The sequence below is a fragment of the Cydia strobilella genome, chromosome 1 (assembly GCF_947568885.1).
Source record: "Cydia strobilella chromosome 1, ilCydStro3.1, whole genome shotgun sequence".
NCBI classification, from domain to species: Eukaryota; Metazoa; Arthropoda; class Insecta; order Lepidoptera; family Tortricidae; genus Cydia; species Cydia strobilella.
Window position 1 is genome coordinate 30,991,366 of NC_086041.1, and position 25,093 is coordinate 31,016,458.

Genomic DNA, 25,093 nt, shown 5'->3' on the forward strand with positions numbered 1-25,093 from the left:
CATGCTTATACACAGATCACGTGTCTATAAGATTAAGTACAGTCAACGCCAAAAATATATACACATTTTTATGACAAAATTATGGCTTTCCAGTTTCCATCACAGAAGGGTCCTTATGCTTCGAGAGCAATAATGTCCTTTTTGTCTGAAATTCTAACAGAAAGAAGGACATTAAGGACCCTTCTCTGCTGGTACTGCCACAATTAGTAACTATGGGAGTGCTGCTGGCTGTATTATAATAAAGTAGTGTAGAATGTGACTGAGTGCTACGACTCATAGCGTATTATCTTTTAAGCATCCATGTATGGTGAAATCGTAGTCTACTTAAACGCTTCGCAAAACGGAGTACGTAGGTTCACGCACGAGCTACGAAGAATCTAGATGATCGTTTAGTTCTCACACCCCACGCAATAGTTAGACCGCAGCGCATCCTCCCACTAGGCGCCACTTGCACCATACCACTAACCCGGGTTAACCGGTTAAACCTGGCTGGAGTTACCATGGTTACCAGTACAATTTGACACTGGGTTAATCGCTTAAAGTGGGATGGTGATGCAAGTGGCCCTAAGAAGTATAGTACTGGTTTACTACACATAAAAAGTTTAGCAGCCATTGAAAAATATTTTTGATATTTCATCATCATCATCATCATGACAGCCGATAGACGTCCACTGCTGGACATAGGCCTGCACCAAGGCTCGCCACTCCGACCGATCTTGTGTCGCTCGCATCCAACGAATTCCCGCAACCTTCACCAGGTCGTCGCTCCATCTTGTTGGAGGCCTTCCGACAGCTCCGCTTTGGTATTTGCTATATGAAAAAGCAGTAAACACCTGAGTTTTTCAATGGCTGTTGTGTTGTGGTTGTGGGGCAGAGATGTCTATATACCTATATCAGCGATATCAGTTGTATGAAACAGCGCGGCTAGCGCAGGCCCGAGCCGCTGCCGCAACGGCTGTTGTTGGCCCGAGACGTCTTTCAGCGCGCCTTCGAGCTGGCCCATCACTTCGTGACCACCACTCCCTTCTAACGTCTCCACCTGTGGGTCAAGTCAGGAAAACTTTCTTATCAAAAAAATCATCGCAATTAATCGAGACAATTCTAACAAACTCAAACAAAATTAGGTTGCGTTGTTTTATTAAATAGGTATGCGCCATTCATTTATTACGGAAGACGATTTAGACGGGGAGAGGGGGGGTCGAACATATCTTATTTTTTCTTACATTGGGGAGGGAGGGGTTTTTCATAGTTCTTACGTAAGATCACAATGACGTGAAATTTTTCAAATTTCTATGAAATTATGACGTTTAAAATGATACTTCTACACTCTATCTATGCTATCAGCCACGGTGCAAAGCTAGCTTAAACGGGCTCCAGTAGGTAGGTACAATTAATCGTGCAAAAACGATTTTTTTGAAAAATAAACACTAAAACAAACCAAACGTGTATTCATTTTTTCCTTTAGATTCTTACGTAATATAGGGGGAGGGGGTCAGCCTATTCTTATTTTTTCTTACATAGGGGTGGGGGGGCCAAAAACTGGCAAAAATACCTAGTTCGTATGGCCACCTGTTTCCATCATCAGATCAGCTCGATGCTCAATCGAATAATAGGAAGTGGGTCTAATGTATAGCTTGCAAGATTTGACCCGAACATAAATACATACATTGCAAGTTAAATAAAAGATTGTGAACAGTTTGGAATGTCAATCTTTATAGTCACTATATATGCATGGACCAATATAAAGCCTCTTGCCTACAAAACCTATCTAGTTTAATGTAGGTTTATTTAATACCTGATATAAGTAGGCAGAGTTAGACCAAGCTAAGTTGGCAGCGATTTTGATAGCACACACTGTGCAAGTGTTATTTTAAACGTCATTATTTCATAGAAGTTTGAAGTTTAAAATAACCTTTGCACAGTCTGTGCTATCAAAATCGCTGCCAATTTAGCTTGGTCTAACTCCTAGTCACCTTATATACCAATATAAAATACCTTCCACACGAAATTTACTTAATAGCTTTATTTAATCCATACTATCCAAGTATCCATACTAATATTATAAATGCGAAAGTGTGTTTGTCTGTTACCTCTTCACGCTTAAACCGCTGAATCGATTTAGATGAAATTTGGTATAGAGACAGTTTGAGTCCCTGGGAAGGACATAGGGTAGTTTTTATCCCAGAAATCATGCTTTTAAGAGGGTGAAAAGGGGGGTGGAAGTTTGTATGGGTAAAAAGCAGAATGGGTAAAAAATTAGCTACGCAAATTATTAACTCCACGCAGACGAAGTCGCGGGCAAAAGCTAGTATACAAATATACATAAGTACATGTTGTCGCAGCAGTTTGTCAGCTAATGCGGCGAGGGTGTCGTAGGCCCGGACCTGCTTCTTGTACTGGCTGGGGTCCCCGCCATGTTTTGAAAGCCATTTCTTCGCCGTCATGTCCACCACTTCGTAGCGAGATTTGGCTCTGACGATAGAAGCAAAGACAGATACAAATACCTACACGTCACACGTTAACGTCAAATCCTTTTTAACAACAGTCAGTAAAAAGCAACTTATAAAAACTAAATCCATTGAAGCAAAGGGGATTGAAAAGTACAGTATTTCTCCCAGACTCCTATTGCACCGAGGTAAGGGGAATTGTGGTCACCTTGTGGGCAGTGACTCAGTGAGGATGCGAGGAGCACAGAGCGGGGCGGGGAGACCGCTAACGCGTCTGTAGTTGTTGTAATTTGATGTGTGGGTGATTACTATTGCCCGCTGACTCCCATTACCCGGTTCTCCCCTATGTGGAAGTCTTTCTCAACAACGATTGTTAGGCTCTTCTCACTTAAGGTGGTTCGACTAGGTTACCCAAAGCTTAAACCCCGCTAGATGGCGTCACTTTCGCAAATTTTCAGGTTTTATTTTTTTGTGGAATAGTGTTGGTATCTGTATACTTAAAAGTATGTTTAGCGCACTCTTTACATAAATATTGAACTATTATAATAAACATTGAATACTTCATTAGTGCAAAAAACACTTTTAAAGTCGACAGAATGTTTCTGTCATGCTATTTCCTACTGTTACTCACACATGCAAACAGTGTTTCCGTGATGCTTGTAGTAGACCATTTCATGCAGTGTAAGTATGCTGCAATGGCGTTGCGGTATGTTCGTGGAAATACGTGCAAGAGGATTCGGGTTCGAGACTGGTACGGCAGGGGTACTTTTTTTTGTCCTTTTTGTGTTATGTTTCTTATACCTTTTAGTCTTCGAATTCTTGTCCGATTCCGATATAACCGAAATATATTTCAGTGATATCGGAAACGGCTCTAACGATTTCGATGAAATTTGCTGTAAGGGGTTCGATCTAGCTAGGTCTTATCTCTGGGAAAACGAGCATTTTTGAGTTTTTACTTATGTTTTCTTTTTCTCCCAGATATTCAGTATTATTAATAAATTGGTTTATAACGTTTTATAAAAATATGTACTGTAAAATACTTTTTTAGTACATATGGTGGTACATATACGTTACCGCCCTAGTGCGGTAATTAGTACAATACGTGCATATATCGAAAATGTAAAGGGCCATAATTATGTACTGTAAAACGTTGTACAATACACGTGCGAAAAGATAATTCGCAATTCGTGTCGATTAAAACACTTCCTTCGGTCGTGTTTCAATTTACTCGTTGCCAATTTCCTACTTTTCGCACTTGTATCGTAATGTACTAATAATAAATTAGTAATTGTAAAATAAAATTAAAACTTTTTTTATATATTTTTTTTTGGATTCAAGTAGGTACAGTGAGTAACAACATTGCCTTCTAATTATAACTATTATAGAAAACGGGATATTTATCATGTTTATTTATATTATTTATTTCTCGATTTTTTGGCCGGTCTTGCAAGACCAGTCGTTGTGGAGATCCCTGGGGAGGCCTATGTCCAGCAGTGGATGTCTTGTTGGTGTAGATGGATTCACATAACAAATGAAATAACATTTTTTCATATTTGTTATCCGTAGTTGTCCCTGTACCTGAAAGAAAAATAATATCATGATAGCACAAATTCTCTAATGTTATAGGAAGAAAGATGATGCAACAATATGGATTCTAATAAAACTATTATTTACTTACCTAGTAATAATTGTGTTTTTCACTCATAGACAAAATTCCATAATTTTCATCCCCAGGAAATGTTTTATTTTACTTCATTGCAGTGAGGATGTCCTGATTTTTTCTGGCTAATGAAGGAAAACATTTTCTTTCCAAGAATGCCTCTTCATTTTGCACAATACCTAAAAAAACCTAGAGTTAGTGACACATTGACTATTCGGCAACCAAAACAGTAATAATTACATTATATAGGTATTGTTCACTGCTTATATCTACCATTACGGAAGAAGTGAGAATTATTTTCTAAAAAGATCGGCACGAGAAAATTACAATGTACAATGACGAAATGAAACGGTTGGGGTATAGCAAAAGGGGCCCGATTTTAGGACTTAGAAAATTTACGAGCAAAATTTTTTTTTTGCATTTTTGCTCCTTTTTATTTTTTTATTTTCAAGTAATCATTAAAATAAGCCTCTTTTATTGAGAGAAGTTTTTTTATAAACTTGATCATTTAGGAACTAGAGCGATCTGAAGTTGCGAGTTCGGCCATGGGATTACTAAGGAGCCAGACACTTAGAAAATTTACGAAAAAAAAAAAATAACGTTTTCCTCCATTCTGCTTTTTAACCAGGCGTTAATTTTTTCAGTAGTTAATTTAATCACACGCGTATGTCACAGTCGCTTTTTTCCCCAAAGAGTAATGTTTTCACGATAGTCACACTAAGTCGATAGATAGGTAGGTTAGGTTCGTTAGGTAGCTTCAGATGCCCGAAGGGCAAACCGCCCAGAAATAGGAGCCCCGCGTAGCGGGGCTCCGTCGGCTCAGGGTAAGAAGGGCTTGTTCTCGGAAATATTACTCTTTGGGGAAAAAAGCGTCTGGGACATATGCGCCCCCTTTGGACCGCTGTAGTTCTTAAACGGGCAAGTTAATCAAAAAATTGTAATCAATAAAAGATGCTTATTTTAATGTGTTCTTTAAAGTTCTAATCAAAAAAGTTGCAAAAATGAGAAAAAAAATTTTTTTTATGAAAAATTTCTATGTCCTAAAATGGGGCCCCTTTTGCTATACTCTGACCAATGAAACTGTACCCACCTTACGAAACTTCACCATCATGAATTCCGCTTCAATTGAGTCCGAATTTTTCTGGATTTTCGCGGACCAGAACACCGATGATTTTTGTAACTTGATTTAGACGTTGCTATCATTTTCAATTTATACAAACAAATTGATGTCACAATAAACATGACCCTATGTGTCAGTGTCAACACTGTCAAATAAAAATGCACTAAACATGACGGCACTGCAAATCCTGCCAGGTCGGCCAGGCAACGTCGCCAACGTCATAGAGTGGCAACGCCGCACGCAACGTATTTGTACACGACATTTGTGACACACACATACGTAAAATTGATGAAAAAATTACGTTGATTTATGTATGATTTCTGTATGAAACAAAGTTTTTCTATTAATTTAGCGCAAACGAATATTCGAAAGTAGATAAATGAGCAAATATTTCTGTAGTAATAGTGTGTAGTGCCTTAATTAAAGCAGATTGAATTTTGTATGAAAATCGAACCACCTTAAATTACAGATACAAGCATGGGCTTATAGGTCGTACAGCAACTACATAATGCCCTTGAGCGTTCCCTGTTGCCTGTGATGATTCAGAGGTGGTCCACGTACCCTGACAGCATTTCAGGCAGCACAGCAGTCAGGTCTCTCATCAGCTGCGTGGCCTCGTGCAGCGAGTCCAGTGCATCGTAAAGCAGCTTCATGAGGTTTAACTTACAAGCAAGCGCTAACAGGTCGTACAGCAACTACATAATGCCCTTGAGCGATCCCTGTTGCCTGTCGTCGATGATTCAGAGGTGGTCCACGTACCCTGACAGCACTTCAGGCAGCACGGCAGTCAGGTCTCTCATCAGCTGCGTGGCCTCGTCTCTGGACGCGTGCAGCGAGTCCAGCGCGTCGTAAAGCAACTTCATGATGTTCACGTCATAGGGGGCGCTTGATGTGGTCGATATGTCTCTGAACAAGTAATTTAGCAGTTAAATGAATGAATGATTGAATATTTATATTTCGTGTAACACAATGGACACATATTTTTATTAGTAAAACATACAACCTAAGGGGTTAGTAGGTACAGCGAACTTAAATTTAGAATAAAACAACACTGGAGGATACAATCCCTCACAGTGCGACAAGTAGGGACAGTCAACCCTGTCCGCTATCATTCGTAGGATGCTGTTGGGAGTTAAAGTCGGAACATAATAAAAACGTGTTTTCAAGGCGGTTGGCCAAAATTTCAAATTGGCAGATTGTGATGTGTCTGAAAGATGTTTTTGAATGATCTGCTGATATTACGGGTAAGAATCTCTTAACATAACTATGTTGATAGATCAAGGCATCAATGTACAATTACTTCTGTATTGATGAAATACGTAGTATTTTGGTCTAATATACAGGGTGATTCATGAGACGTGAGCAGGACTAATCCTGCACACTCAGTAACTGTTCACTGATCGATCACTGTCGTATTTAGTTGAAACATAACACATAAAAATATTTTTCAACTTTTAGGTAACGACCAATTTAATTCTCTACAAGCATGGTTACCTTACAACACCTAATTACCAAACATAAAACCTCTTTAACCGCAATGACAAGCATTTTAATTATGAAGAAAATCTGTCAAACTTGAGTGAGATACGAGTTTTCAAAAGTAACCAGACTCTGATACTCAATTTGACACAGAATATCGGTAGTTTAGTACTTTCTAATTGTACGGCGATCATGCATGTTGTAAATAAATTATTACCTATTTACGTTAATCTCACTAACACTGATACGAAACAGTTGCTTATAAGTTACTGAATGCGTAGGCTTAATCCTGCTCACGTCTCCTGAATCACCTATATGTATATTGTAAAGGTTAGATTAAAATATCGGTTATATTTATGTGATCAAATTTAAACTGTTGTGAGACATACTAACATTAAATCATTTTACGGTTTAGACTCACTTGTTTTAGTCACTCGCGCGAGTGACTAAAACAAGTGAGTCTAAACCCTAAAATGATTTAATATATTTATGTGTTTCTCTGATTTGGTAAGGATAAACTAATGTTTGCAGTACACTTACATGGGGAAGTACTTCTTCCTAGCCGTGGCCACAGATCGGGGCGCCATGAACAGGTAGATTTGTTCGCGTCTATCCGGCGGAGCGTCGCCGGACGGTAGAGGCGGTCGCGGAGACAACGGCTTTAGACGCAGATACTGGATCTCAGCGCGGAGTGTCTTGTTGTATAATGTGAAATTTGGATTAAATTTTTTAAGAATAAGAATAACAATTGTTTATTGCCACATATTCAGAAGTACAAAAGAAAAGAAAAGAAAATTACATAAAACAAGAATAAGAAAAACAATTATTAATTTATACGTACAATCAAACAAATTAGAATATATTGGGCAAAGGGTTTCCAGTCTCAGCGTGTGCCGGGCCGAGACGCCCGGCGCTGATTTTCAGACCGGTCCCAGACTAGGACGGTCGGAGGGTAGCATAATTACCTATACTTTTTATAGTTGGTACGATTTCGGTTAAATGTTTAAGGTTAGCTGTCCACTTTAGTATTTATGAGTATGTTCTCGGAAAACTCTAATGAATTCTGTATAGTAAATTACAAATCGTATTGGATTTTATTGTACCTATCAATAAGGCTATGCACACACTGACAACATGATCTGCCGCAGCGAGAGACATACCTTATCAATCTTTATCTGGGCTGTCTTCTGCTCGCGTTGTACAAACTGATTTCCTTGCAAAGATTGCTAAATCTTCTTTCTACTCACCGCGGCAGATCGAAATGTTTGTGTGTCGCCTAATAGGTTTTTCAGTCATCAGTATACGTTAGCGGGATTTTACCTGGATTTGTTCGAGCTGCTGCGCGCGCACTATGCGCAAACGCACCACATCGCGCTGGTACACCTCGGGCTCGTAGTCACCGGCCATTTGACCGGCGCCCCGCGGCGGCTGTCCAAAACCATAGAGTAACTTATACTAGAGCGGTACTGTCATAGTAAATTTTGTAACCCCAGTAAATTCACTGCCATCTGTCGACACACTTTAAAACTAAAAATGAAGATTTATAAAAATACGATAGAATGTATTTAAATATAGATAAATGATTTTTTTTATTTGCATTAATTATTTTTATGATTTTGACCCATGTTCTTTCACTGATATGCGTGAAAATTGTTAAATAACAAACGAAACCGTCAACGCCATCTATACGACTGTAGGCCAAAACTAGTAGCGCCCTCTGAACGAGAATCAAATTTTCTTGATTTTCGAGGCACGTTTTATCCTTAGATTGTATCCATCTATTACGGAGTTATATCTATCTTTGCAAAAACATACAAATTCATCTAGGTATTCATTCACCATTGACCTGTTTTAGCTAGAGTGTCATTCTAGACCGCGGGCCAGGAACAGATTTCCATGACCAATCGCCTCCCGGGCGAAAACTCGTATAGTGGTTAACGGCTATGTATGATGAATCCTCGTGAACGTCAGCAGCCGCTCCGTTGGTGGGTTGAGAAATGTTGACGTTTTAATTCAAAATCATAAATAGGATAAATGATAAAACACTACCTTTTGGTACAACAGATTACTCTGCAACGCTGACGCTTTTCGGAGACGCTCCGAGTATTCGTTCATCACCGTTAGATATTTTTTCTCCAGGTTGCTGTGCCGGTCCTGAAAACAAAGTACAATGAATATCAAAATCAAAAGTGCTGACACGAGTCATGAGTGTGAACCATCAGCAAAACTGTCTTTCGTAGGCCAGAAGATATACGAGTATGCGACAGTGTTAAGAAGAAAGCAAACTAGGGATACTACTAGGGAAACTGTCCCTTAAAGGGATACGTTCGCCTTTGTACTGCCTATTTCTGTGCCATATTTGTGTTGTGTTTTGTACAATAAAGAGTTTATACATACATACATACTATACATGCATTGGTGAACTGTGGGTGAACTAGTTTGTCTTACTTACCCTCCAATTCCTCAGCTGCTGCAGAACCTGAGTGATAGTACCCAACGTGGCGCTGAATTTGTGCCTCCTGGCCATCTGACGCAGCAGGTCATCTAGCGTCTTGTCCACTTTGCGCGGTTTCCCCAACTTGCGTGTCAGTACGTCGCGCATCTCGGCCCTCATCGCTTCTGCTTGAGACTCCATGGCTTTCATATCGATGTTCATGCGGAATAGATGTGTACGGTTTACTCTAAAAAAAAATATAGTTTTAAGTTTTGTCGTAATAATTCATGAAAACACTTTGTCAAGTATAAGTGTAATTACAGTGTACAGCTGGGTTGGGCGGCATTTAATAAATTAGGACATCCTGAAACCTGTTAACATTCCACAATGCCTGAAAACTCGCCTCTTCAACCAATGTGTCCTGCCCACCATGACGTACGGTGCCGAGACATGGACGCTCACTAAGGAGGCTGTGCATAAAATCCGCGTAGCACAGAGAGCCATGGAGCGCGCCATGCTCGGTATCAAGCTTCAAGATCGAGTAAGGAATGTCGAGATCCGTCGACGCACCAAGGTGCAAGACGTTGGTTTCGCCATTACCAAACTAAAATGGAGTTGGGCAGGACATGTTGCTAGGCAGAGTGATGGCAGGTGGACTAAAATGTTAACGGAATGGTGGCCGCTTTCGAATGAAATAAGCCCCTGGCGTCCATCGGCTCGTTGGGTGGACGACATCCGGAAGATTGCGGGTCACTTCTGGATGAGATTGGCTCAGGACCGGGACAAGTGGCGTACTGGAAGAGAGGCCTATGCTCAGCAGTGGGCGATGAAGGGCTGATATGATGAAGTGTAATTAAATAACAAACCCACTAGGGAAACAAACAATCTGTTTCTTAAATGCTAGTAAACAAAAATTGCAGCGCAAGCTTCAGCCTTTAGGTTTCCTGTTTGATATAATCTTGAAGCACCCGTTGTCATCTTAACGCCCAGTTTCTTTGGCCTAATGAGAGTAATGAGTCAAGCATAGCTAAAATACTAGCTTAGTTGGAAAGCTTCTGCAGTTGAATCTCATCCTCAAATTTCCAACACAGTATTTCCTAGAGATATAACGCGCGAAAGCATCAAATGTTAATAGATCACTCACTTCTGCCTCTGCTTCTGCTGCTTGATCTCATCCTGTAGCTCCAGCACCCTGTTCCTTAATCTCATAAGAGTGGCTTCGGGAAACACGACAGTATTGGACAGGCCCTCTGGAGTCGAGCAGCCACGTAGAGCCGCAGCTCTGATCTGGTCGTATCGAAGGATCACCACTTGGTCGACATCGTTCATGCAGCTTTGTTTTTCCAACTGTACAACAAAATATATTCTGATATAATAATATTTGCTTACTCTGAAGAGGAGCACGAAATCGACGATTTCAGTGAGTAGCCCCTAGTTGTAATGGCACAGAATAAATAATAGTACTAGGTACAGATGGTTCATTCTCTAACAAAACGCGTCTATTACGACAGATATGATCGCAAGGTGGTGCAAGTGCGAGCACGTGTCCGTTCCGTAGCGGTGCGCGGCAATTATTATGGCTAGACACCAAAATTGGTGTGGGCGACTTGACCAAATCGCGGAGTGAGCCACGCCTGGTAATGACCTGACTATTATAAAATTAAAGCGAGTGTTTCATTTTGTAATATCCCCAAATCCGGAACATCCCTAATCCCTAGAACCTTGATAGTCTTGATACTAACCATAAACTCTCTCAGTTCGTTCTTCCTTTTATCTAGCTGCACAGATAGCTTGCGCTTCACTTTGTTGTGGGCGTCGATGTCCTTTCGCAGCATATCCACAAAGTGGTCCTGCTCTATCATGTCTTGTTCATGCCTATGTCTGCAATTACAAATAAATAGGATTTTTAACTAGTGCCAAGCGAAATAAGATTAAGGGCAACTTAATTAAACACAAAACCATAGGTAAGTCATGTTACGGTAATTAATTTGAATCATGTTTTCGCCGCCACGTCAATCACTACATAGTATAAAACAAAGTCGCTTATTGCTGTCTGTCTGTCCCTATGTGTGCTAAGATCTTTAAAACTACGCAACGGATTTTGATGCGGTTTTTTTTAATAGATAGTCATTCAAGAGGAAGGTTCATATACTTTATATGTATAATACATCAGCATTTCACCCGTGCAAAGCCGGGGCGGGTCGCTAGTGAAGTAATAAAGTGTCATCAACATAAACAACCCGTGTAACATATCAAGTCGTAATAGCGTGTAGGGCACGAAATGTACCTACTGCTTTTATAATTATATCAAGTGGCGAAAAGGCATAAGCTAGGCATTTATATAATACATCTCATACATCGTCGGTATACCGACGATATTGGACGTTTTCCACGTCATAATTATGTTGTCACTAAAGGGGCCTGGCGAGCCTTGGGGGAGGCCTATGTCCAGCAGTGGACGTCTATCGGCTGACATGATGATGATGATGATGATGAAAGGGGCACACCTATTACCAGTTCGCCGGACGATATCGGGCTGTCAGTTACAGTTAGAACAAAATTTTAACAGTTCCGAACAACTGACAGGCCGATATCGTCCGGCGGACTGGTAATGGGTGGGCCCCTTAAGCACCGAAGGGTTAGAAAATCTCTCATCACCTTAGTAAAGACATTTTGGTGATAGTACCTGGTAGTCCTCAGCTCATAGGTCTTCTCGTAGATATCTGGGTCGCAGCCCTCGGGGCACACGTTGGGATCCAGGCGTATGGGTCCGATGTCTCGGCTGTCCAAGCTGCCCTCGTCTTCCTCCTCGCTTGAAGATGACGACTCAGATTCCGATTCGGATTCTGTATTATTAAAGAAGACTCGTTGAAATTTTATCTAATTAGTTCAGTACTTACGTTATCTATACAAATTTTCGTTGTCTTACGAAATCAGCGCGATATGATGTGGTGTGTGGTTCGTGATATGTAGATCTCGCTAGAGAAGGTTTTTATTCCAAAGGAACGCTATATTTTAATATAAGGAGAAGTAATTAAAAATATAATGAAGTATAAACTGTAATAGATGTCATATACTAAAGAAAAAGTGACGAAGCCCTCCAGTGGTGAAGGCCGACAAGATGAATAGAATGAAGTAATCAAAGTAAACTAAATTGTAATACTAATCTTTAAACAAAATATGTTTATGGTTGATCGATATAACACATATAGAGATGACAATTGTCGGATTCCAATGGGAAAGGCCGCTGGAAGCTAATTGTTGATGGAATTCTTCTAGATTTCATACAATAAGACAGAGATTGAGAGGGAGAAGTAAGACAGACAATGGTTTACAAATATATAGGGAAACTAATTATTAGGTACCGGCTCAGGGGTGAATATTGTAAAGAAGCTCACCGTCATCACCCCTATCCCGCGGCGGACGGTACTTCTTCTTAAAGATTCTCCTCAGAAAATCTGCGAACTTATTATCCTGCACCAGTTTCTTGAACTGCCTCTGTAGCTCTTGGCAGAGTACATCCAGGTTCTCTTTCTCGGCAAAATGCTCTTCTATACGTTGCTCGCAATCCTTTATCATTTCCTGGACGGCTCGAACCTAACATAATTATGTAAGTTAATTTGCATCAAGGATTAATATTTTAAGCGTATGATAACAATGGTAACATTGTTAGGCGTTTATACGGAATGGAAGTGACTGAAAAATTTAACAAGTCTAGCAGCGCTTCGTTAGTTGTATTGTCTAGAAATTTACACTTTAATTAGTAGGCTCTCTCTCTCATGAACAGTACCAGTAGAAAAATAAAAGTTTTCATTTTCATACAAATTGTATGGGAAAAGTTTTCCTCGATTTGTGGCTTTTCTAGCTGGAATTTTTTTTGGTCCCATACAAGCTTTTGATCCTCGATAGGAATGGGATCGATTGGCATCAAAAAAAAGTTTGTCAAAAATGATCTTTTTCTCGCACTCTGTACGTTTTCTCCAAAATCTGGAAATGCCAATCTTCTCAATGCTCACCTGCATCAGTTTCACGTAGACCCTCTCAGCCAACCTATCCTCATGTGCTTCAAACCGGTTGAGCACATTCATCTCCCTGTGGAGCTGACACAATGTCAGTTCCAGGAGTTGATTCTTCTCCTGGACCCTGATTCGTTCGCGCTGCAGCTGCCTTAGTCGGGAGTCGAACTTCTGGACCGCAACCTCTGCGTCTGCGAGCAGCATGTCTTGCTCGTACAGATGCCTGGTAGGATTGGGATGCTGAATTATGTTAATGGGTCGATCCTCTATTTCTTGTCGCATTCCTATTCCGTCAGCCGTATCAGTATTGACCACGACCACAAAATTGATGTTTAATATATTCCTTTATAATGATGTTTATGTATCGATGGCAATGAGGCCAATGAGTGACGAACAAAAGTTGATAGATAACAAAACACACAGAAACATTCTTATAGAACTATCATCTACTTATTTATATGACAAAACCTTTCGATACGCCTTTCCCTTATTTCCACCTCCATCGGTGTAGACTCCATATCTTGTTTCGCTTTCAACAATTCCCAAGATGCTGCCAGAGGGCGCGATTCTGTAAAAAAATGCTTTAATTTACCGATTTCGGTTTTGCTAAAGATTTTGAATTTTAGACAGGCACGTACGAAATTTTCGGCGATTGGTATTTCAAGTTTAAAATGTGGCTTTCCATTAGAGAAGGGTCTTTATGCTTCATGTGCAATAAGGACCTTTCTATCAGAATTTCTGTTGGAATTTCAGATAAAAATAATAACCTTATTGCACTTGAAGCACAAGATGTGACGGAAAGCCACAAATTTAGAACATAAGGTGAAAATGGGTTCATTAAGCGGATATCATGTATGTTATATGTTCTAATACTTTATGATCTTCGTGTATTATGTAGATCTATTAAACCTCTGACACAAGAGAAGGCGCCACTTTAAGCCAGTTGGGTACTCCGAGGGCGGACAGGTATTTTAGAGCTTCGTCAATCCAGCTCTCTGGGACGCTCGGATGGACGTTTTCCGCCGGGGTGCCCCACATATGCTCTTTTCACAGCTCGATCTTCTCTCCCACCCTCTTCAGATGATCGAGTTAGCAAAATCTCGCCAATTGATAATTTTTTTATACAAATGAATAAAATACAAAAATTCAACTTACCGGAAAGAGGAATGAATCTGGCAACTCTTGGTTGACGAATTCGAGGTTGCGGGTAAGTTAAGGAGGGACCTTTTGACGTAGCTCTAGACTTGGTCCTTTCTCGGGCTGTGGGGAGTTTTACTTCTGGTTTTACCTAGAAGTGACATGTTTAGTTAAAAACAAGGATATGACATTCTCTCATCATCATTTTCTCATTAAAAAGAACAAAAGTAATCTGCCAAATGCTTTGACCTTTTCGCTTAAAAAAAAGGAAAAAGGATCACAACTAATGAAACTTGACAATCTCTTTGATTTAAACTTGTTGCAAAACTTAGGAAAGATCTACGTCAAGCAAAAATGATAACGTTTTCGTTCGAAAGTTCGAAAAAGTCTTTCAAGTTCGGCCGGTCGAAAAAGTTCGGACGTTGGAGATAAATAAAACCGGTCTAGTGCAAGTTCGTTTAACTCGCGCACCGAGGGTTCCGTACAAACTTTAAATTATCTCATGTAACTAGAGTTACACCAAGAAAAGTGCAACGATTTTGATTGCATACGTAGTGCAAGTGTGATTATGACGTATACGTCATATTTCATAGAAGTTTAACGTTAAAAATAACACTTGCACTGCGTGTGCTATCAAAGTCGTTCCTTTTGTACCTTTTTGGTACGGAACCCTAAAAACAGAGATTAAATAAAACCGTGTGGATACATGACCTTTATGATAGTTCTAGAAAATTACCACTTGCCTACCTCTAAATTCTTTTCTGGGAATTCCAGCTGTTCATCAAGATCGGGAATGGCGGGTGGAGGGCGCACCATCTTCGGTGGGATTTCGAGTCGTATTTCAGCCAGCCGCTCGCCGATTTGCTTCATGTAATTCACAAGATGGACCTTGTGATTACGCAGCTCTACCACTTTTTCGTTGAACGCGTGCTTTGTATCGTATATCTGAGGTAAAGAAGATCATTGGCACTATTAGTTATATCCCACACCAATAAATAGTTCACCGGTAAGTAGCGCAAATGGACTCAATTTTATAAGGCTACATATTCAACATCAGGAAGCGGTGTAGCTCGCTGTTGAAGCGATGACGCGCCAGCTTGTATACCACCCTGTGCACGTTGGGCGACCGGTGGGACTCGCCGTAGCTAAAGCACTGAGTGCAGCTACATGCCCCATTATGTAAAAAAAGGTTTTAATGTTGTTTCTACTAACTCTAGATTTAAGTATTAGTATGTATGTTACTAACACATTATGGACTTTTGTTCGAAATAAACGATATATTGATTGATTGATATTACAACTTTTTTTATTGAGTTATGATTTTTGACGGAAATAAAACAGTCTCTTTCTGTTGTCTGTCCCTATGTAAGCTTAGATCTTTAAAACTAACTAACGTTTTTTTTAATAGATAAGAGTGATAAAAGAGGAAGGTTTATATGTATAATACTTCAGCATTGCATCCGTGCGAAGCCGTTATGTATAAAATTAAATGTTTATGTTGTGTAGGCTGCATTCTACACTATGCATTAAAGGGTTAAATATTTTGTGGTGTTATAAAAGTTATAGTCACTTTTTATTTAGATACGAGTATGTTATCTATTTCAGTTTATAGTTTAATTTTGACTCTTACCTCTTTTCTAAGTAGACATACACGCAACTGAGTATTATGTCCCGGGGGCGCCACATAGTCGGGATGAGTCTTTAGTACTCGGTTGCCGATTGATGACTCCGCTTCCTTTAGAGCAGCTTCTGCCCCTGGGGGCATGGCGTGCGGATCGGGCTTGCGGGAAAGATGGCCTTGCCACTGAAACAGGAAAATGAAATGTCTCATCTCATCACATCACAAAAATCTTATGCCTCAGTAGCTGGCAAAGTATTAATAAGTCCTTTGAGTTGGTGCCGTGACCAGGATTTCAAATATTTTCTTATGCATTTACATAGGCAATCCACAGCATTTTCACCTTTGATTTGGCTATTGCAAGCACAGACGATTGGCTAGGGCAGGTTTATGGTAATTGTTGCCTTTCAGCCATCCTAGTCTCTTTTTGTGGGAACCCATCTTGTGGGGGCAAGTCACGATTTGCCGTAAGTAAAATTACATACCGTTTGATTAGGCAGGCGTACAGTGTTTTATCCCATAGCCCATTATTTATTCCATCGCTTTCACATAATAGCCTAGTTGACTTTTTATTTTCCATCAACTCTCAATAGTCCTTACACCCTGGCGGATGCTGCCTATGCGTGCGTTCCACGACACGGGCAAGGGCAGCTGCAGCTCGGTGTACCCCTTACATTTAATTTTGGGTCTAATTAGTATCTTAGATATAGAATTGCACTTACGAAGATGACAATATCTATATAAATCCAATTATGACGTGTAATATGAAATATTATTATAAATAAATGAGTATGAGTATAACATCATTTATGTAATTAAGTGTACTGTACTGTAACGTAACATAGCCTGTAAGTTAATACTAACAACTATCGACTGTAATTGTCTGAAAATAAACACCTTATACCTTGATACCTTGGATTGCTTTTCGCAGAAATAGGTCGATCTTACGCGAACTCAACATCAAAACCAGACTTAACCATCTGTCTACAAAGGATACTGGAGTTTTTCGGTCACATAGCCAGGAAGGAAGGTCATAATCTTGAACAACTCATAGTTACTGGCAAGGTTGATGGCAAACGACCTAGAGGCCGTAGCCCAATAAGGTGGGCAGATCAAGTCCGTTCTACCCTGGACACCCAACTGCACGTCGCGCTTCACGATGCCAAAAACAGGCACAGATGGCGGGACACCGTCAAAGAGAAGCTGATTCCACGGGGATTTCACGACCCTTAGCAATCAGGAACACGACGCGAGGAGGAGGAAAATAAATAAATAAATAAATATGTATAACTTACTTCGACAAACTGAAGGTGATGTCTGTTCAAGCGCAGGTGGTAGTTCCGTAGCGCCTTCTTCAGTGGATGCGGGTATTTTGGAGGCAAGCCAAGAAGGAACGAAGCCACTCTTGGCTTTGCCATCGACTGCCGGCGGGTAGCAGCGCGGCGGGATACTGACTCTGCTCGCCTGTGTATAGTTATATTCGTTTATTTATAGACTCGAAAAAAAAAACGACTGGGAAACATATAGGTACGGCGTCTACTCACATGGCCGTATTTGCGGAAATAATCTTTTGCTTTCTTCCTCCTTCTCTTGTCCAACAAGACATTGGGTAGTTACGGCCGAGTGAGTTGTCAGAACAATTAGGAAATAGCATTCATCAGATGTTAGCGCACCATGACTTCAGAGTAATGCGTGATATTTATTCATGCATGCATGCATGTAAATACCTATATATGTAGTGATAGTACCTATTTCATATCGTTTAATTTTTTTCGTGCTTACAAGCTAATCTATGTTGTACTTACATCGGTTTCGACTCTTCTAGTTCCAAGACGTTTAGGTTCCTTGTTTGCGTGAAATAAGGTGAGAAATAAAAATAACAAGTACATCGCACTTTCTTCCAAACTTAATTGCTGCCATGTCATCCAATACTTCTAAGAATACAAGTATGTATATGTTCAAATGTATTTCCGATTTACCTCCCCCGCAAAGCAGCTTCAGCCATCATCTTATGAACTTCTTCAAGTTGCGCGTAAAAATCTGCAGACAAATTCTTCTGCCTCAGCGGTCTTATAATGACTTCAGGGTCTCTAAAATAAATCGAATACTTTATTGTAAAAACAAATATGTACAAAGGGTAGACTTGATGCTAAATGGATATGTATGGCATATTTGGGGCAAGAGTTATTTTAAACGTCATAATTTCATAGAAGTTGGAGGTTTAAAATAACACTTGCATACTGGGCTGTCAAAATCGCTGCAGAGTCCGCTTAGTCTGACTCTAAGAGATTCCCTGGGCTGAATGTTGAAGTCTCTAAATCTATTTTGCTGTCAAATAAACTGATTTTTTATTTTAGGTTTATTTGATTATAGGCTTATTTAGACTTTTTTTCAGTAAAACTAACCTGATGGCCTTCAAGATAAAGGGAAAGACGTCCAACTGTATGATGTTCCGCGAGTGCATCTTCGTATAAGCCAGGTCCGAAGCTTCCAGTTGGTGCGCCAGTTTTCTGATGGTCAGGGCTTTAGCTGCTTCTAATTCGTTCTCCTGCACCACTAGGGGCCTCGGGTCTAGAGTCACGTCGATTTGTTGAGATACCGGTAAGAGCTTGTTACTGAAACATGGGTTGTGTAAATATTCATAACTAGATCGCTATATAATTTTAAACCATATTCAATTCAATTATTTATTTCAAATCATTTTGATCCATATAGTGTTAATAAGTCTCTACCCTGACGAGAAGAACCAAAGTAAGGATCTTAAATTCCAATGTAAAGGCCGTGCTGCTGTACGGGTGCGAAACCTGGTTTGTCCGCAAAGATCCAATGACGAAGCTCCAAGTGTTTGTGAACAAATGCTTAAGGCAAATCCTTCGCATCTTTTGGCCTAACTGGATTACAAACGCTCACTTATGGAGAATAACCGGACTGAAATGGCATTGGATTGGACATATCCTCAGGAAGCCTGACACCCACCTATCCAAAGTGGCCCTGACCTGGAAGATGCCCGGCAAGCGGAAACATGGTCGCCCTAAATTTACTTGGCGTCGTTCTGTGGAGCAAGAGCTGGGTGTATTGGGGATGGGGTGGGAGGAGGTTACCCAAGCTGCCCAAGACCGTAGTCAATGGAAAAACAAGATTCGAGCCCTACACTCCAGCAGGGGGTAACAGGAAATGAAGAAGAAGAAGAAGGTGTTAGTAAGTACAACAAAACTTAAAATTTATAAAATACATATACAGTAAAGCCGTAGAGCAGTCGTAATACATACGCCTTGATAAGCTTGCTGTACTCAAACGCGAGTTCAGCCAGCTGGTCCCGCACTCGTTTCTTGTGTGCGTTGGCGATCGACATCATCTTGTCGTATTCCTCTTTCTGCTTGAGTTCCTCATGCGACATCAGTTCACCGTCGACGGTGCTTGGCTCCTTTACTTTTTCGGTTTTCTACAGGCATAAACCAATAAAAATCTGTTAATAATACTTAAACTCAATTCGATCATACAGAAGGTTTATTGCGAAAAATGAAATTCGTTATCTGTCTCTATCGTTCGATATGCAAGTAGAGAGTCAGATAACGAAATATCGATCTCCGAGTTTTGCGATAGGTCCTCTGATCCTATGATGAATACAGGACATTCATCATACAGCTAGTTTTGTTGAGTTATACCAACTTATTTTAACATATAATCTATCATACCGGCATCTCTGGAACAGGTGGTAGTTCTGGTGTTGGAATCAGTGGTTCGGAGAAGTTGATGATGTAGGAGAAAATATTGCCATCAGCACCGCAAGTGTAAAATCGTCTGAAAATATTAGTCAGTCGCGAAAATACGGAATTTAAATGTGCTACAATACAAGAAAGAAATCGTCATGTATAATCCTTTACGATCAGAAAAATATCACGAATGATCACGATGCGGGAGAGGGGCATGAATGAGAAAACATCACCTATATTTTTTTTACACAGCGAAAAAGCCAAACACAACGGATTTAAATAAAGAAGATGTTGGTGGTGAACTCAACGCAACCTCAACACCCTTCGACGTATGTTCCATCATCTCCACCCAAAAAAGTTGTGAAGACTCGTGGACGGAGGACAGAGGAAGCGTCATACTTAGTCCCATAACTACACGTGATCTTAAATTGGTGTAGCGTTACAATCACCAAATATCAACAAGGATACTTCGATGTTTGAAAATCTGAGGCAGGACGATTAAGGTGAGTTACAGGTAGAGATTATAAATAAATTTTAAATCCTTACTGTCCATCCGAACTAAAGGCCAGACAGGTGATGGCTCCAGTGTACCGATTATGCATCGGCAGATAGTAATTATCTATGAAGTCGATGCGTGGCGTGGGTTGTGGCTGAAAATGGTAAAAACGAGTTTGTGGCAGAATCAAAACAGACAGGTATACCTTATTTATTTAGACACACACGAGGAAGAAATCCAGATATTTTTTGATGAGTGACCATTAATAAAATATCAGTAATGTATAAATGTACCTCTTCTTTAGCCAAACGCCGGCCTTTAAGTTCCTTAAGCAGCCTCTGCATAGCGGTAAACCACGTCATGTAATGGTGCTCGTCTGAATCTTCCTCCTCTGTTGGCATTCTTAGCACTTGAATGTACCCTGTATTTGTTCCTATTATCAAGTAACGGTGATCGCAGCTGCAAAAAATAATAGTAGTAGTAGTAGTAGGGACAGTAGGTAGTATAAATTAGGCTTTCTTAAGCCGAAGGCGCTCTTTCCTTGAATTAACTATCTATCTTTGCCTTTTTGCCCTACTTCCATGTCTTACCTTTGAAATACTATGGCTGTTAGCTGCGCGCGCGACAATGGCACCTTTTTGGTGGCGATGGGATCTATAACTATTTTACAGTTGACAGATATCAAACAAATGGCATGTCATTTTGAGCAAACGAAAGTTCAATGAAACTTACACAAACTGCAACGCCGTAATATCATCACACCAAGCACCGGGTATAGGGCCGTATTTTAAGATCTTGTTCACACCAGGCTTCACCAGCAACAACGCACCGGTCCCCTTCTGAACTACCCATATACCTTCGTCGCAGTACTCGGCCCAGGTAATCGTGGTCCCTAGCATGCTTTCGCTTTCCACTAGAATTTGTGACAAGGAAGAAAAGATACTGTAACATTTTTGAATACCACGAAATCTATACTTATTTTACAATGCGTTGCATAAGTGCATAACTTACGTATAAATTCACACAACTTGTAAAGATAGAATGATTAATCGGCCTATACAATTTAGGATCTAGGTGGTTTAATATCGGTTATGTTCTTTTGTTAATTAAATTAAAGAGGCTTTTGGAATTTAGACGACTTTTGTTGGGGAACGGGCAGAAATCAATGATACGTAAGTAAGGAATTAGGACCCAAACGTTTCCCGAACAACTTACTTAGCTGTATTTCCCCAATCCACTCATCCTCTTCATCGTCCTTGCCCCCACCTTCGTCCTTAGCCTTCAGAGCCTCTTCGTCGATGCTGGCTAGATCTTCTTCTTCGGGGAAAGGGCGATAGCGCATACTGCCAACCAAATAATAAAAATGACACGAAACCAAAAAAATGACCTTGGCTATCCACCGTGGTTTGAAGTATATTTTTAACTATCGATATATCCGCACGACTACGTCCTCCAAAGATCTTCACAATAAATCGCCGTACGCTACTCTGTCAACAGTCCCGATCCCCGATAATAGTTGGAGCCTGTTCGGGTCTCTTGGGGTCCCCAGAACTAGTCACCGCTGAAGAATCTATTTCTTTTGCCAAACAAAAAACGAACGCAATTTACATCTATCATACAATCATAAGCGCCAAATACGTTTTTACTCAAAATCCTCTTTATTGATCACTTCTGACACAGATTAATAAATAGTTACTACGTAACAGATACATCATTCCCATACAAAAGCGAAAATACCTACTCTATAAAAGCCTACAAAATCTTAATAATAATACCTGCTGCTCAGGACGAGAAGAAATGTACCATAAGTATGCGCACAAAGAGTCGAGACTGCCTTGCTCGCCGTGCGAGCCACGTGCCAACGCGTCATCGTAAGAATGCGCTAGGGTTGTACTGTTACTTATGTTATTATTGTAATAAAACGAATGTTGCGAATCAACCATATTTTATATTAGTCAATCAAATATTTAAAAACAACACTCATAATACCTGACTCAAAAAACTCCTTAATTTACGATTTATCTACTTATGTTCAAAGAAATAAATAGTGACAAAATTCATAAAGATAGATTTAAAATACTACTCACCTTTCTTCGTCTCTCGGAAATGAAAAAACCGGCCAAGTGCGAGTCGGACTCGCCCACCGAGGGTTCCGTACTTTTTAGTATTTGTTGTTATAGCGGCAACAGAAATACATCATCTGTGAAAATTTCAACTGTCTAGCTATCACGGTTCATGAGATACAGCCTGGTGACAGACGGACAGCGGCAGCGGAGTCTTAGTAATAGCATAGAGTAACTTATACTAGAGCGGTATTGTCATAGTAAATTTTGTAACCCCAGTAAATTCACTGCCATCTGTCGACACACTTTAAAACTAAAAATGAAGATTTATAAAAATACGATAGAATGTATTTAAATATAGATAAATGATCTTTTTTATTTGCATTAATTATTTTTATTATTTTGACCCATGTTCTTTCACTGATATGCGTTAAAATTGTTAAATAACAACAAACGAAACCGTCAACGCCATCTATACGACTGTAGGCCAAAACTAGTAGCGCCCTCTGAACGAGAATCAAATTTTCTTGATTTTCGAGGCACGTTTTTTCCTTAGACTGTATCCATCTATTACGGAGTTATATCTATCTTTGGTAATAGGGTGCCGTTTTTACCCTTTGGGTAAGGAACCCTAAAAAAACGACAAATTTTCTTTTGTTTTTTGACTTTTACACCCATCTACTGCACAATAATTACGTGGTTTCGGCATTTCGAAGCGTAAGCGCGGGAAACGTGTGGTGCGAGCGCTCAGGCGGGCGTTCGGCGGCCCTCTGTCGATTATATCGTCGACGATACGCCGAGCGGTAGGCATATAGCGCGTGGCTTTGAGCGAGTGAAGGAGGCCTGCTTCTGATGGACTTACTATTGCTTTTTTACGAGAATCTCCTTATAGGAAACAAAATCCAGTTTGAATGTGGTAATTTCTGCGTATTTTCGCACTTTAACCTGTGGAAGCACAGCTTCCATAATGAATCCCACTTGACCGCAAAGCAGCAGCACGTGTTCCTAAAATTTTTATGTTCAGTTAGAGATTATAAAATCTATGTATGAACCATGACACCAAACTTTATTGTATCAAAACTCATTTTTAACGTGTTGAATACCTCTTCAGGTTTCCATGTCATATACACAATATTGTTCGGTGTCTTGATGAGCCCCAGTCTTTCCAAAGTGAATGGCGCGCCCATATTGAGTTTGTACATAAATATAGTCTCTTCCTTAGAGCAAGTCACCAATAATGTCCGCTGGTTGTTTATCGATATTTGGTTTATGGCTTTCGAATGCGGCTTTAGCAGCTGAAACCATTGAAAATTAATACCTACTACTTACATTATAAGCACTGGAATAGGCATCGCTTCGCCGTATATGAAGCTGTTCGCGTAATTTAATTTAAAATTCCTACCTAAATATAGATACTAATTTCACTTTTCATTCGCCTATTTTAAGAATCGAATGTGGCTCTTAGTCTTTTACTAAAAATTACTAAATTAGATTTAAAAATTTATATTTCAATTCACATTAAATTTGTGAATAAAATTTAATAGGTTTACTGATAATATTCGCATCATGGAATCCTTGAGACAATCTGAGATCGAGATCGAAAATCCTCGAGAAACCTTGATTGAGATCGCGACCAAATAGATAATTTATTCAGGGTGCAGTGACGGGTCAATGTGAATGTTAAGAAGGAATGTACGATGTTAGGTACATTGGCTGGGTATTCGTTACATATTTACCGAGATCAAATCGATGACGTCAGGGTGCAGCGAGGTGTCACTATGGATGGTGAGAGAGGAATGCACGTCTATATTGAGCTGGCTGGTGATGGTTTCTAATCTCTCCGGGTGCAGCAGCAGCGTGCGCATGATACCGTCTTCGAAACCCAGCATGATTATCCGGGATGTTGGGTCCACCTGAATAATGAAAATAGAAGATTTTTGGTGGCTTAATGTCATGCTGCCAGTAGCCTCTACGAAATAATAAATGAATATTTATCGTACTACAGTAAAAAATCGTTAGTCGCGGATCCGCTCACCGAGGGTTCCGTATAAATTTAGCTTATTTCTTATGTAATTTATTTTTTACAAATTTATAATTTTGACATAATTCCCTGTACTTTTGTAGTGTAGGTAAGACGATATTACTTGTCAAATTTAATAGTTCTAGGTCAACGGGAAATACCCTATAAATTTTGATTCCCTTAAAGTGTCGAAATATATAGGTACGTTTTTTGCGGCATAAACGGCCGTATCTTTTTTTCACGTTAACTATGAAAGTTTGATTTTTCCACAGCTTCAAGGGACTGTGGACCTATATGTTTAAAGTTTCAACTCGATACCTCCGCGCACGCGTTCCCGAGATAAAGGGTCTTGACAAACGGACGGACGGACAGCAAAGTGATCCTATAAGGGTTCTGTTTTGAACAAAAACATTTAGTTCACTTTAGGTGCATTCCACGAGAATGTCCCTTACGAAATGCTTTTGCCTTGTATGGCAGCCAATTCAATCAAATCCGTAAAGCTCAAGAATATACTGCCAATTTGTTAGCACTGTTAGCAGTCATGAAATATTACCAGACCCAATATCATTTTCTCAGCCTTTTCAGAACTATTAGAAGAACGCAGTTTCGTAAGGGACATTCTCGTGGAAGACCTTTAAACGGTTGAAGCGTTAATACGATCAAAAGTTTATGATTCTCACAAACTTACATCGATGGGAGGATAAAACATGCAGGTCACAGGCTTCAGAAAGACGTATCTGGCCAGCAGTGTATGGGTCTCCGTGCTGTAGAAGGTAATTGTACTTAGGTATATAATGTACACACAGCTTTCTAGGACGATGATACCAATTCAATGATTGGAGTCTGAAGTTAACACTTCCAAATTCGCTGCTAAAACAGTATCAAGCTCA

General features: G+C 40.0%; 2 protein-coding genes across 3 annotated transcripts in view; one reads left to right on the forward strand and one right to left on the reverse strand.

The window, feature by feature from the left end:
• The window catches only part of LOC134744246 (electron transfer flavoprotein regulatory factor 1), a 225,484-nt gene that overhangs the window by 193,393 nt on the left and 6,998 nt on the right, over positions 1 to 25,093 (forward strand). The window lies entirely within an intron of this gene.
• LOC134743414 (cilia- and flagella-associated protein 44) overlaps positions 1 to 25,093 on the reverse strand; it is a 34,291-nt gene that overhangs the window by 3,026 nt on the left and 6,172 nt on the right. The window contains exons 11-40 of one of the 2 annotated variants that reach the window (XM_063676806.1): positions 24,892 to 24,967; positions 23,920 to 24,096; positions 23,287 to 23,478; positions 23,046 to 23,188; positions 21,336 to 21,463; positions 20,853 to 21,033; positions 20,414 to 20,579; positions 20,171 to 20,274; positions 19,607 to 19,712; positions 19,181 to 19,353; positions 18,317 to 18,526; positions 17,891 to 18,001; positions 17,717 to 17,755; positions 17,207 to 17,375; positions 15,924 to 16,097; positions 15,041 to 15,238; positions 14,312 to 14,444; positions 13,625 to 13,724; positions 13,157 to 13,379; positions 12,539 to 12,737; positions 11,827 to 11,986; positions 10,883 to 11,021; positions 10,285 to 10,487; positions 9,159 to 9,387; positions 8,756 to 8,860; positions 8,027 to 8,134; positions 7,247 to 7,401; positions 5,987 to 6,133; positions 2,331 to 2,472; positions 889 to 1,039 (exon numbers count right to left, since the gene is read on the reverse strand). In XM_063676806.1, coding sequence (XP_063532876.1) covers positions 889 to 1,039; positions 2,331 to 2,472; positions 5,987 to 6,133; positions 7,247 to 7,401; positions 8,027 to 8,134; positions 8,756 to 8,860; positions 9,159 to 9,387; positions 10,285 to 10,487; positions 10,883 to 11,021; positions 11,827 to 11,986; positions 12,539 to 12,737; positions 13,157 to 13,379; positions 13,625 to 13,724; positions 14,312 to 14,444; positions 15,041 to 15,238; positions 15,924 to 16,097; positions 17,207 to 17,375; positions 17,717 to 17,755; positions 17,891 to 18,001; positions 18,317 to 18,526; positions 19,181 to 19,353; positions 19,607 to 19,712; positions 20,171 to 20,274; positions 20,414 to 20,579; positions 20,853 to 21,033; positions 21,336 to 21,463; positions 23,046 to 23,188; positions 23,287 to 23,478; positions 23,920 to 24,096; positions 24,892 to 24,967 — 4,541 coding nt within the window. The remainder of the gene's footprint in view (positions 1 to 888; positions 1,040 to 2,330; positions 2,473 to 5,986; positions 6,134 to 7,246; positions 7,402 to 8,026; positions 8,135 to 8,755; positions 8,861 to 9,158; positions 9,388 to 10,284; positions 10,488 to 10,882; positions 11,022 to 11,826; positions 11,987 to 12,538; positions 12,738 to 13,156; positions 13,380 to 13,624; positions 13,725 to 14,311; positions 14,445 to 15,040; positions 15,239 to 15,923; positions 16,098 to 17,206; positions 17,376 to 17,716; positions 17,756 to 17,890; positions 18,002 to 18,316; positions 18,527 to 19,180; positions 19,354 to 19,606; positions 19,713 to 20,170; positions 20,275 to 20,413; positions 20,580 to 20,852; positions 21,034 to 21,335; positions 21,464 to 23,045; positions 23,189 to 23,286; positions 23,479 to 23,919; positions 24,097 to 24,891; positions 24,968 to 25,093) is intronic. The other variant, XM_063676811.1, reaches the window with a different exon arrangement.